The 14,278-nt window shown below is 43.8% G+C and overlaps 1 protein-coding gene across 1 annotated transcript in view; it reads left to right on the forward strand.

The window, feature by feature from the left end:
• The window catches only part of LOC147708863 (uncharacterized), a 678,829-nt gene that overhangs the window by 155,863 nt on the left and 508,688 nt on the right, over positions 1 to 14,278 (forward strand). The window contains 4 exon segments of the mRNA XM_086925788.1: positions 11,969 to 13,098; positions 13,474 to 13,799; positions 13,848 to 13,973; positions 14,112 to 14,237. Coding sequence (XP_086781914.1) covers positions 11,969 to 13,098; positions 13,474 to 13,799; positions 13,848 to 13,973; positions 14,112 to 14,237 — 1,708 coding nt within the window.

A 14,278-nucleotide genomic window follows, 5' to 3' on the forward strand; every position in this document is an offset into this window, starting at 1 on the left:
ACTCATTTCTTCCACACACTTGTCGGACTCCTCTACAACTTTAGCAATGGCAATGGCTTCCAAGAGTGTTGGATTCTTAGCTGCCCATAACTTCTGTTGCATTCTTTTATTCTTACAATGTACTATTAATTGGTCTCTAATCATCTGATCCGCCATAGCACCAAAGTCACATTTTAAAGATAGCTCCCTTAACCGAGCAACCATCTGATCCTTTCCTTTTTGTGTCACAGTGTAAAATTTATGTCTTTGCATTACAATGTTCCCTTGTTTTCCAAAATATTTTTCCAATCTCTGTTGAGCTTCATTATATGGATTATCAATTGGTTCACCATCCTCATTTCGAAGTTCTGACAAAGATTTAAAAACATGTTGTCCAGCTTTACCCAAAGAATTCAATAGAATGGCCTTTTTCTTGTTGCCGGAAATCTAAGACCATCTATGGCTTCCAAATAATTTTCAAAGAAACCCAACCACTCCTCCCATTCAGTGGTAGGGGTCTCTCCTTCAATAAGCAAAGCAGGCGAGGTGAAATAGTATGGTTGGCTGTAGTAGCCATGATAATAAATCAGTTTATTCAATTTAAAAGAAGTATGGCTTTACGGAATTAGACTGAGGCAGGCAGACACAAAGTTACTAAAATTGTTATAAATCTTTTTAATTCACTAAAAAGAATATATACATGTTTTTATACACTTTAGCGCCTCTTAAGAATGAATAATTGACTTGATAGGTGCATATCAATAATTTATAATGTGTAAAACGAAGAAAGAAAAAAACGATCATTTGCCAGTTGAAGAAACGTGGTTGGCAAAATGCAGTATATTCAATTGAAACGTGGTTGGCAAAATGCAGCGTTGAAATGCACAGTCAAAATGGCCACCGGACGCTGTGCGCGATGATGTAACCGCGCACAGAGCGTCGTGACGTGGAGGCGAGATATTCTGGTACGCGACATACAGTTGCGCGCGCAATTCCTGTTGTTCTCGCGGCTTACTGCCGGGCGCGAGAGAGCAAGTAAATTAAACAAGAAGTACCTTATTGCGGGGATATCACTGGAATCGGAAGTTCACTCTGCGGTAAACAACTCACGGAGCACAGACGTCAGGCAATTAAAGCTTCACTTGTTAGAAGAAGCGTCGGCACAGCATTCCAAGGATCGGATGACAGAAAAGCCTCGGACAAGTGGACGAGGAGAGCAGGATCGTCAGCAGGATCGTTGCCAAAATGTTGAGAAAATGATCAGCCGAGTAGTAAGTTGAAAGCCCTTTATTGGAAGTACAGGTACAGGAACATAAGTTATCTCTAACCTGCCTCAGCAACCACCAGGATAGGAATGTAGAACACAGAATAAACTAACTCTAACACTCTAAGAGAAGCATGCGATGATGTAAAATGGAACACAAGGCACAACACTTCAGTTTTGAACAATTGATCTTTTCCACATAGCTTCCTTTACTAGACTTCATTCCCTGGCCACATCCTTCAGCATTCCATTATTATGGACTCCTGTAAAATCTGTTGGTACACCGGCCAGTGGCAAGACTATGTCCAGTGATGAATGGATCGCCTTTGGCAGGCAGAGTGTGGCCTTTAGGTTTTAGAAAACCGCTCTATCCTACTATGTTGGTTCTGTAGAAGAATCTGATTTTGAAAACAACATTGGTGTTCATAACTTCTGGAGTACTAGCTCGACCTCATCTCTGAGGATGTTTCTTATTAGGGTCACTTTTATGTTGCCATGATATGGTAACTATGCCCATAGCCTGGTGAAAAATACTGTGCAGAACGGTACTCCATGTAGGGTTTAGTAAGCACTGCAGGAAAACAAGTACAGGGTCAGACCCATTTCGGCCTTCAAAACCTTTTTTCACGACGCCTGCACACAAAAGCTTCCTATTTACATCTTTTTCAACACTGAAAATAGACAAATAGCTGACCCAGTTGTGATGCCCATATTAGCACCTAATCTGTGCAATCGAATAGTGTGTACTAATACATTCTGTTTGTGACTGTTAGTCTTTCTGTGCTCTTTACTCTGACATCTATATATGCTGGTACCAATTCAGTAATTGCTGGCTGTTGCCCCAGGGGGTGACATTATTTGCCAAATGCCAGGATGTTTAATTACTATATAATTGATCTAAGGTGTACCTGAGTTCTGAGGCCCCTAATAATCATAAAGCAACAGTGCATTAATGTACAACATATTTTCCTAACTCAACACAGGTCAAGCAGTGCTGGAGTCTTGCCCCATTGGGTATACTGTATTATGTTTAGAAAATACAAATAAAGTGATTTTAAGAAAACACAATTAAAGTGATTTTGAAAAATATATCTTCGCTCTTTTGCGTTTCATACAAATCTCGATTGCCTGTTACACTCTCATGCCAGCAAAAAAGATATTAAAAAACCAGTGCCTGTTTGATTACAAAAAACAAAGCCTCTTAACGTGCAGCATTAAAAGAATTAAAACATATAGACAAAGATTGTCTAATCGATGTTATAAATACATGTACATTTCCTTGCCGGTATTCAAGCCAAGGGGTCCATTGTTTCTATTCTCAAGATGCACCTGCATTCCAAATGCCTAAGTATAATTTCTCTGTAGGTCGGTACATTGGGATTGCTTCCATAGCAGTCCCTGAAATGTCTCGCTACTGAGAAAGTGTCACCCTCATTCCTCACTGTCTATATGTGCTGTTCAGTATGTTTGTGAATCTGGTATTTGGTACCGCCCATTTAGCTCTTAGGACAGAGACACCTAAGCATGTATACAGCATATTCTGACTTGCAATGTAATGCTTTCTGGATCCTTATTTTTTTCTCCCAATTTCTGTTATGAATTCTATGATGTTAACTCCATGTGAACAGGCTTTGCATTTATTGCATTTCTTAAAGCATTTATTGGGTCTCAACCAACAACTGTGAGTGTTGACTTGATTTTTTTTAACCAAAATGTCCCTGATGGATTAGGCGCTTGCAGTATGTAATAGTGTTTCAGGCTAATTTCCTGTCCAATCAGTGGATCTTGCTGGAGGATATGCCAATACCTCAATAGGGATTGTCTGACTGTGTTATGGTACTCATTGTATGTAGTGATAAATCTGTTCAGTATCATTTTTAGATTGCACGGATGGATTCTTGAATAATGGCTCAAATCTTTATTGTATGTTGACTCTAGCCCATGGGTGTCTTATACATACGAGAGAAAGTGCATTATCAGTTGCACTGGATGGTAGTCAACAACAAGTAATGACCGTATTCTTTAAGTCCAGTAAAGGTTTCAGTAATTTAAACCTGATCTCACCTCCTGGGAAAAATGGCTCTGAGCAGACATGCATAATTTAAGAAAATTTGAAGCATTTTGAAGTACCAAAACAGTTAAAGTTAAAAACACAATGCAATCAAACTCCCACTCCAATTTATGAAAATGGAGACTGTTTTAATAAATAAAATGTCACCAAAAGAGTAAAAATCCAATAAGCGTAACTAGGATCAACAAGAACCTCACCAGGAGGCTGCAGATCATTCAGAACTTGGCAGCCTGAACACTCTAATCCCAACACTTCTGAAGGAGCTCTTCTGGCTCCCCATTTACAAACTAGCGCAATTCAAACTCCTCACCCACTCCTTCAAAAAAAGACACTAAAGTCAAAATCAAAATTCTTTATTCGGTCAAGTAGAATAGACCATAAAAGCACAGATATCAAACACAAAATCCTCAATTTAGCAATAATAAAAATCCAGATTTCGAATTGATTGAAAAGCACTTAACCCCTTCCATGCTGGTGACGAACCCCAGCCGTCACGCTCTGCGGCGCTCGTGTGCTGATGACGGCTGGGGTTCGTCATGGCCCGCCCCTGTTCTTTTGTTTACCGTACAGCGGCGGAAACGGCCCAGCATGGAAGGGGTTAAAAATGCAGTTGCATCAGCACCGTTTCGGTAGCTGAATTCATCATAAGACCAAGTTTAAAAAGAAACACTGACAAGCTTGTAGGCACTCTCATAGACATACAATTATCTGATCAGATAGGAGAACAAAAACCACTATTGAGGTCTGCCATGTGCCCCTAGCTGATACTAACAAAAAAGAAAGGACCGCCTTAATCTAGTGCTGTCTAACCATATAGGGGGCCAATGCATGCAAAATTAGCCATCCATAGTTTTCCTAACCCGAATGGCAGCTTTTAAAAAAGCACACACGGAATGGGAAATTTCATGTGAGCTGAAAAACTGTAAGTGTAGCAAGGGTATTCTACACTGTCGCAAGCCTGATTTGCGAAGCAAAGGCTAAATAAAATGCTTGTGTGCAGAACTGTACACATTTCAGAAAAACAAAGTGTAAAAGTGATTGTGCAGACTGATTATCACAGGGGCAGAGTGAGTCTGCATTATCAGTGATAACGATTTGTTTAAATCGATTACCAATAAATGGATCCTGCCCTGAAATGGAACAGTAGTGATCTTTACCATCTTGTAAGATCTGAGGACAGGTACACGGGAAGTAGGTCAGGTAGTAAAGATCTGTGATAGATTAAAACTGAAGATTTTGCCAACTCAGTGTTCATTCTTAGATCTGCACTATATTCCACATATGCTACTTTCAACTCTGCCTTTGCACGTTCAGGAATACTTTTAGGTTCAGAAAACCAGGCAGATATGCCCAAGGTTCAGAAACTGGGCTAAATAGAACTTAACCCATGGATCAAAAAGGCATTTTCGGGCAGAAGACAATCGAGTATAATGTCCCTGCATAACTTTGCTGCTGGGTTTGTCCACACACTGACCCATAGTGAGAGTGGTGCCATGTGTACTCTGTCTGATATATGGGCCTGATTCAATTTGGAATGTATAATAAAGCTGGAGGCGGTAGGTGGTGAACATAACAGCCACCGAAAAAAGCATTTTTTCTCCAACTGGAGGCCAGCACATATGATAAAACCCCAGACACCCGCTCCAAAAGTGGCTGCACTGGTGCACTAAGAGTTGTATACATTTAGAGGAGGAAGAACAGACCCTCTAGTCTCTGCTCTTAAAAGATTGCAGACAGCCCCTGCAGTTCTACAAAGCCTTTGGCTGGCCTGCACCAGATGGAAAGTCCAATATCCTGAAGAACTAAAGGTTAAGCCTAGGTAACAAAGGTTATCCATGTCCATTAGGTCTTGCCCATTGAGGTTGATTTTATTCAGGCTCATCTTGTATGGTCCACAGGACATTCTGTGGGAATTTGTATAGTTGGTTTTCAGGTTCAGGTCTGACAAATAGGAGAAAAGCTCCACCTGTCACCTCGTTGTGTTTGTGGTAAGGGCAAACAGGAATGAGTCGTCGGCATAGAGCAATGTGGGAATTGAGGTGCCTGTTATTTTAGAAATGTCTGAAGGGCAGCGAAGTCAAGTGGGCTGTTAGTTCTTTTATATGTAGTATGAATAAAATCAGAGCCAATATGCAACCCTGCTGCACTCTGCGCCTCAAGGGAAAGGCAGTAGAAAGCTCGCCATGGGAGTTTAAGCGCACTCTGGCCGACAGATCTGAGTGTAGTGAAAATAAATTATCAATGAGGGGTCCACTCCTTAGTCCAACAACATTATCCAAAGCTTGGTTCTGTCCACTAAGTCAAAAGCAGTGGACAGATCCATTAAAGCGAGATAAATGGGAAAACGCCTGACATTTGTATAGTTGGAGATTATTAAAGCTAGGTTCAGATACTGTTCATTTGTGCCTCATTTCGAGCGGCAACCAAATTGGAAGGGTGAGTGGATTCCCTTTTCCACCGCCCTCTTAGCTAAGCGGTCATAAATGATTCTGCCAATAATTTTGACCATACAGTCAATAAGTGATATAGGGCGATAACACTTTGGGAACATGCGATCACCCCTTTTTAAATAGCGACACGATTGTTGCAGAAGTCCAGGCATTACAAAACACTGGCCCAGCATACCTAAACAATTTCTCATCTGAGTTCACAAACCTTCCAGACATTACATCTTCTACAATAATTGGCCTGATACTTCTCCACTCTCTTCCTCATCTTAGCATAATCCATCTTGGATTTTCCATTCTTACCATCCAAGCCGGTTTGACCACAGTACAAGGTACTCTTCCCCTCAAAAAACTAAATGGTGATGCTCCTTTGACAGTATGTGGAGTGGTTCTATAGTATACGTTATTTACCTGTGATCTCCATCACAAATTAGTAGACCAAGCTAACTGTACAGAGTCACTCAATATAAGGATGAAGCATTCCATTAAACCATTACCCCATGAATCATATAGTGGAGTCCTACCCCACTTTTCCAGAAAACCACCAAATGCTTCTAATATAAATTGTGGAGCATTGTCATTCACTACTTCAGCCGAACATCCTTCTCTCCAAAATAAATCCTCAAAACCAGGAATTGCACTACTGTCTTCCCCCTCACTCATAAATGCCACTTCCAGCCACTTTGCACAGTAATACACCATCACAACAGCAAACTTTCACTTGTACCTAAACACTCAAATGGTCCACAGATAAAAAATGCCACTTTATCACAAGCCGATCAGGCAATGGCACAGGACTAATTTGTGAGTCCTGGATCAGATGGGATTTGTCACTACATAGGATAGGATAGTATTTATGAAGCTCACTAAAACCAAAGGTGTCAAGGCGCTGGGCGACCAGAGAGAGACCAGCAACAGCCAGCAAGGAATGCTCTCCTTGACAAACCCTTCAATTTTCCTGTCTGTTTCTGGCCACCACAAATCAGCACGTGCCCTTCTTTTCATGGCAGAAATGCGCCATGTCCTTCATGCAACAACCTCTTCTGCAAACTCTCAAGCACTACCAACCTATCGCCCATTTTCACAACTCCATCAACCACCGACATCTCACTCCATATGTTCTTCAATATTTCCAGATCATCCACTATGTTCCACTGCTGTGAAGGAGGCAACCCACTCATCCATTTAACCAACAATGAATGGTGCAGTACTGCTTCCTTCCATTCTGCTTTTACAATGGCTTTACCCACATCTGAGACTTCCGCCACAGCCCAATCATCCTCTGCTTCTACCGCCACATCCTGCAACCGTAATCTGGACATGCAGTCAGCATTGACATTTTCCACCACTGGAACATTTTTCAATGTGGACTGAAACTCTTGAAAGTAAAAAAGACAATTTGCAATGCAAGGTGTGGCCCTGCCAGTACCAGCTGTGGGGAACTCTATGAAACATTTATGATCTGTTCAAAGTTTCTTGCACTGGACAAATATCCTGAAATGCTATACTCCCCGCCAACATGCTAGTGCTTCCTTTTTGATGGTGGAGTAAGCACTCTCCGTACCCTTCAATTTACGTGGCGCAAATGACACTACTCTTTCTCCACAATCATGCACCTGTATTAATGGGGCACCTAAACCATAGCTGCTGAATTCAGCCACAAAAATGTTCCTATCTTTGGGATCAAATGTCTTTAAAGTAACTGCATTATCAATTTCCCCCTTCACCATATCAAATGCTTTCAGACACTGACCTGAGCACATTTGAGCACAAATTTGGCGTAGTACTCCACAAGATGTAGAAAAACTGTCAACTGCTCCTCGTCCTGCTGAGAAGGTACCATTTCAGTGGCCTCCACCAAACTAAACTTCGGTTTAGTGCCCTTGTGATTCAGGGCATTGCCAAGATATTCCACCTCTCTCAACAAATGTACATTTTTCGAGACCAATAAATATTCCTGCGTTCTGCATTCTCTTCTACACTTCCATCAACACGGTGTCATACTCATGGTGATTCTCCCCCCCAGACCAACACATCACCCTAGAACACCAAAGTATACGCCATATCCTTCATCACCCCTTCCATCACTCTCTGAAAAACCGTGGAGGCTAAAGCCAAACTGAAAGGCATGTGAAGGATTTGTAATGCTCCTTCAGGAGTGATGAATAGAACACGTTGAGACTCCTTGTGTAATTGCACCTGATGGTAGGCACTTGAAAGATCTAATGTGGCAAAATACTTACCAACTTTTACTCCTGCAAACATCTCACTGATGCAGGGAAATGGGAACTGGTCAACCCAAAAGCAGCTGTTTATATCTATAAGGTCCACACCCATCCAAATCTTCCCTGTGGGGCTTCTTGCAACCACTCTTGGGCTTAGCCATTCTGATGCTTCTATAGACTCAATTACTTTTGCATCAGAAAGTCTCTGCAGCTCTTCTTTCAACAGCCCTCTTGACACAAAGGATACATTGCACACTTTAGGGGTAACGCATTTGTAAATTGTGCAGTGGGCAAAACCTTCCAAACAGCCCAACTTCTTCCTGAATAACTTGGGGGTCATGGCAACGCTTTCCTCACCCCCTTGCACTTCTCGGCCAAGTATTATTTGACTAGGTTTAGCCATGTTTTAGTGAAGTACAGTAGGGCAACACAATGATGTAGGCCTATCTCCAATAGAAGAAAGCCTTCACAGGCTGCCTTTACTTAAACAATATGGCCTGTACTAGAGGTTTCTCACAAAAAATGGTGTGGCAATGCCGCCAGGAATTTCTAATTCTGTGAAGCACAGGAAGCAACAGGTGCAGTATTACCCCACCATTTCAAATGTTGGACCCTGGAATGAAGTATAACCCCGTACATTGATGTTTGTTCATAGATTTTCACATTTGACCCACATTTCTGGCACTTTTCTAAAGGCTAAATCTGTCTAGCTGTGATAGGTCAAATGTGTCCTTGGAAGCCCAAACCGTTTTATTTCTGTGTAACTTGTTGTTCAAATTAAGGCAGGAAAAAGGTTCAACTAGACTCATGATTACTACAAAACTAGTAATGAGGGCTTCTGTTTTAACATTCGATCCTGCTGTCATGAACCCATCACCCACAAAGGACTGCAAAATTGAATTGATTTTTTTTTTCTTCTAAATATTAATTTTCAAAGCAATACGAAAGAAGTTGTATGTTCCTTGATGTGTATGGTTTGTTTGTGGTGCTGACACCTGTGCCTAGCACCTTGTGGGCAGTTACATTATACCATTTTTTTTTTTATCCAGCAGAACCACCTATCCTTGCCACAGACTGCATAATGCACTTACTCAGCTGATTACTTCATCTCTCAGTGCATACAATAGAGCTGTCACCTGCCACAGACAGCAAGTTTATTTTGCTCCTTTTATTGTCCTGCCAACCACCAACTATGTGACCGTGTGTTGCACAATATCCACTTTGTTCACACGATCTCCCAGTGGAGAGCTAATGATATGGTGGAAGAAGGGACCTGGAACCCCTTGTGTATAGAGGGTTTCCAGCTCCAGTGCAAAGGCTCTCCACGGCTGATGTCTGTCAGGGGTTATACAATCTTCCCTCTAACATCAGCAGCACCCACAGAAGCTTTGTTGTTGGATCGAAAGGTGGAGTCTGAGAGTAGACTTGCTCTCAGGCAGTGCTGGGTAAAAAGCATTCCCATCGTAGTTGGTGAGAGTGGTGGGTTAAAAACCACCAAACTTCTACCCAGAACACATCTTATCTAACCCCACCTTCTCTCACACTGAGAGATTTATTTATTTTTTAAGTTGGCATGTCTGCTTCAACTACCTTACAATTGGTGTAAAGTGTAGATCTATTCTTTCATTGCCGGAGAGATGAGCTGGATTTTTATGTGTATAGTAAATTGTCCATGGTGATAGGGAAATAAATGTGACCTACATGCTTTTAAATTTCAGTCCATACACACTTCACTAAAACAATGTTCTAGAATTCCTGAATTGTGGTGGACTGGAAGCTAGAAGAGCAACAAACCCCATATGTGATAACATGGAAGTTAGGGCAATCAAGTGTTGTCCATTGTCTGCTAGTATAAGGAATTCTCAAATGTGAAATGTTGTCTTTCAAATAAATTATCAAACGTAACCAATGTACACCACCTTGCAGCATCTTCCAAAGAACTACTATCATTGGCCAAGAAGCTGGTTATATAAAGTAAGTTCCTCAGAACAAAGTGAAGCTGCTAGCAAGGTGATTCTCAACCTATATTATTATTATTATTATTATTAAAGGGGTTTGTAAAGCGCCTGGTGACGCCTCCCGGCATGTCCCCGCGCTATGGAGAGAGAGTCTTAGGAGGGCGGAGACGGAAAACAGGTAGCTAGAGAGTGAAAAGATAGGTTTTCAACAATTTTCTGAAGGAAGCCTAATTTTTATCTAGTCTGATGTTCATGGGGAGGGTATTCCACTTCTTAGCTGCAAGAGTGCGGAAGGACCTACCTCCCATTCTAGCTTTTTTTGGGAGTTATGTTTTAAGCAGGCCCATTCCCTTAGAACGAAGGGATCTGTTGGGCTCGTACGGTAAAGCTAGATCGGACATGTAGGAGGGGGCTTTTTGATGGATAATCCTGTGGCACCAGAGGAGCGCTTTGAATAGTATCCTCTTACTGATAGGCAACCAGTGGAGGGTAGCCAGGGAAGGTCTGGAAGGAGCTCTGCGGGGGAGTCTTAGCACTAGGCGTGCGGCTGAGTTTTGCAAGACTTGTAATCTTCTGATGTTTTTTTCAGAAGTGCCCAGCAGCAGCACGTTGCCATAGTCTATTCGGGAGGTAATGAGTGCCTGAGTCATGGTGCGCCTGGAGTTCAAAGGGAGCAAGTCCAGGGTGCGATTAAGAGTTTTCATGACTCCAAAGCACTTACCTACTGTTTTTTTGACATGGCTGTCATAGGAGAGCTTGTTGTCTATCCAGACACCCAAGTTCTTAGCTTCCTGACTGGGAGTTGGTAAGGGTCCCAGACAGGTAGGCCACCAGTCTTTAGTCCATTTTGTGTCTTTTCCTCCTATTATGAGTACCTCAGTTTTTGTGCCATTTAATTTGAGGCAGTGTTCGGTCATCCAAGCTGCAAGCTTGCTCATGCAGGATTTAAAATTGTCGCCCTCGGAGGAGGGAGCTTGAGACAGGGAGATCAGAAGTTGAGTATCGTCGGCGTAAGAGACAAGCTCTACGCCGAACGATTGGACCACCTCTGCCAACGGTGCCATGTACAGGTTGAACAGGGTGGGACTCAGGGCAGAGCCCTGAGGTACCCCCTGTTCTAATGTCATGCTGTCCGAGAGGAAAGTCCCTCTCTGGACCTGAAAACTCCTGTTGGTAAGGAAGGCCTTCAGCCATCCCAGAGCCTCTTTGGTGACCCCCGCTCAGTTTAGACACTGTAGCAAGATGGAGTGTGCTACAGTGTCAAACGCCGCGCTGAGGTCCAGCATGATGAGAGCCATGGTCTTGCCCTCGTCGGCTCCTTCCCGCAGAGTTTCAGTTGCTCTCAGGAGTGCTGTCTCTGTGGAGAAGCTCGATCTTAAGCCAGACTGCGATGTGTGAAAGGCATTTTGGGCTTCAAGATGGGCCATAAGTTGGACATTGGCTACTTTCTCTGCAAGTTTTGCTAGATAGGGTAGCAGGGAGATTGAGCGTAGGTTCTCCAATATGTCCTGACTCATGTTGGTTTTTTTTTGATGGGGAGCACTATAGCTTTCTTCCATTCTGCAGGTAAACAGGCAGTGGAAAAAGATTTTTGGAGCATATGTGTGAAGTGGGGCTCTAAGACCGAAAGGCTGGCTGCTAAAATTTTAGGTGGAGCCGGATCTCGTGGAGAGCCGGATTTGATGCTTTTGCAAGTTTTCACTAGGATTTCAGCGGGAGGAACGGAAAAAACACAGACAGGATTGTGTACGTATATGGTCTTCACTCTCTGCAAAGTCAGTACCAGGTTTTATGTTGCTAGAGAAATTAGCATATATGTTCGTGATTTTGCCAGAGAAATACTTAGCAATTTTATTACAGGTTTCCACTGAGTCATTATGGGAGGAGGAATTGGATATTATTGGGGCTTTGCAGTCATGTTGCGTTATGTAACTTCTGATGTTGGTCATTTTAGATATAGCACTTCTTGCATTGGAGAAGGGTTGTATAGTGATATGTGTAACAATGTTTCTTTTCTTCTTAAGGAAAGCTATGAATGGAAATATGCCCGGTTAAAAGCCGAATATTCAAAAAGATTGAAAACGATGGGGCACACTATCCAGAATCTCAGAAGACAAATAAAACAATTGAAAATTCAGTCTGTGCCTGTAGTTTCAGTGCAGGCCACAAGACAACTGGGAAAACAGGGTGAGAGGACACAGAGCTCGGACCTGTGGGATGCAAAAATTCTCAGCGTTGACTGTGACACACCGAATGAAAGCACAACACAAACACACACTGTACCAATGAACCCAACCAAAAAATGTGTGCTGCACAATAGGCCTTCTGCTGATGAAGTGACACAGTCACCAACTTTGTTTCAAGGAGACTTTGGGCCAGAGTGCCATTTTGAAATTCAGACTCTTCAATCAAAAACTCGACTTATTAGTTGTTCTGAAATAACCATAGTTTTATCCCCCAAACAAACTTCATCGCCGCAAGATCAGTGTCGCCTCGTGGAAACTATTAAAAATTTTCCTGTGTGCCAACAGCCAGCTGGGTCAGAAGCAGATGACTTATTTTCATCTCCAGTATCATTTGTGATGTCGTCTTCAGCTTTAAGTGGAGCAAACACGCAGACTTTGCCACCAATCCTTGGACTGGAACTTAAAGACCTGGCTATTCGCTCCCCTCATGCGTCATATGGTAAATGTAGCGCATCCTCTCCACAGTCTTTGCCTGATAAAGGAGTTGCATCTTTTCCACAACTTCATTCTGCAATGTTTATGCCACTTCCACATACTACAGCTCCTACACATCCTACTCTTCATCCACCTTTGAAAGATACTGAAATTCCACTTACCCCTCCCTGTCCACCTTTGCCGGGCTATGCAACCTTGCCTCCTCCAGGTTGTAGGGCACCCTGTCCCCATCCTCCCCCTTTGACAGGCTATGGAGTTGGCACTTCTCCTCCCTTCCCATCTTTACCAATTTCAAGGAGTTATAATTTTCCTCCTTGCCCAACATTTCCTGGCTCTATGGTCAGCCCTCCTACTCCTCCTTGCCCACCTTTGCCAGAATCTGGAGGTTTTCTTCCCTCTCCTTGCCAATCTTTGCCAGATTCTAAGGTTTCTCTTCCACCTCCTTGTCCACCCTTGGCAGACTCTGTGGTCAGAACTCCTCCTCCTCTTTGCCCCCCTCTGCCAGAATCTAGAGGTTTTCTTCCACCACCTTTGCCAGGCTATGGGATCAGCACTCCTCCTCGCCCACCTTTGGCAGAATCGGGGGGTTTTCTTCACCCTCCTTGCCAATCTTTTCCAGATTCAAAGACTTGTCTTCCTCCTCCTTGCCCACATTTGCCAGGTTCCAAGGCCAGCCCTCCTCCTTGCCCACCTCTTCCAGAATCTAGACCTGTTCTTCCACCTCCTTGCCCACCTTTGCCAGGCTATGGGGTAAGCCCTCCTCCTCCTCCTCCTTGCCCACCTCTGCCAGATTCTGGAGGTTTTCTTCCCCCTCCTTGTCCACCTTTGCCAGGCTATTCAGTCAGCGCCCCTCCTCCATGCCCACCTCTTCCAGAATCCAGACGTTTTCTTCCACCTCCTTGCCCACCTTTGCCAGACTATGGGGTAAGCCCTCCTCCTCCTTGTCCACCTCTGCCAGATTCTGGAGGTCTTCTTCCACCTCCTTGCCCACCTTTGCCAGGCTATGGGGTCAGCACCCCTTCTCCTCCTCCTTGCCCACCTCTTCCAGAATCTAGACATTTTTTTCCACCTCCTTGCCCACCTTTGCCAGGCTATGGGGTAAGCCCTCCTCCTCCTTGCCCTCCTCTGCCAAATTCTGGAGGTTTTCTTCCCCCTCCTTGTCCACCTTTGCCAGGCTATTCAGTCAGCGCCCCTCCTCCTCCTCCTTGCCCACCTCTTCCAGAATCTAGACGCTTTCTTCCACCTCCTTGCCCACCTTTGCCAGACTATGGGGTAAGCCCTCCTCCTCCTTGCCCACCTCTGCCAGATTCTGGAGGTTTTCTTCCCCCTCCTTGTCCACCTTTGCCAGGCTATTCAGTCAGCGCCCCTCCTCCTCTTTGCCCACCTCTTCCAGAATCTAGACGTTTTCTTCCCCCTCCTTGCCCACCTTTGCCAGGCTATGCGGTCAGCGCCCCTTCTCCTCCTCCTCCTTGCCCACCTCTTCCAGAATCTAGACGTTTTCTTCCACCTCCTTGCCCACCTTTGCCAGGCTATGGGGTAAGCCCTCCTCCTCCTTGCCCACCTCTGCCAGATTCTAGAGGTTTTCGTCCACCTCCTTGCCCACCTTTGCCAGGCTATGGGGTCAGCGCCCCTTCTCCTCCTCCTCCTTGCCCA

Source organism: Lissotriton vulgaris, chromosome 6, assembly GCF_964263255.1.
Source record: "Lissotriton vulgaris chromosome 6, aLisVul1.2, whole genome shotgun sequence".
In the NCBI taxonomy this organism is placed as follows: domain Eukaryota; kingdom Metazoa; phylum Chordata; class Amphibia; order Caudata; family Salamandridae; genus Lissotriton; species Lissotriton vulgaris.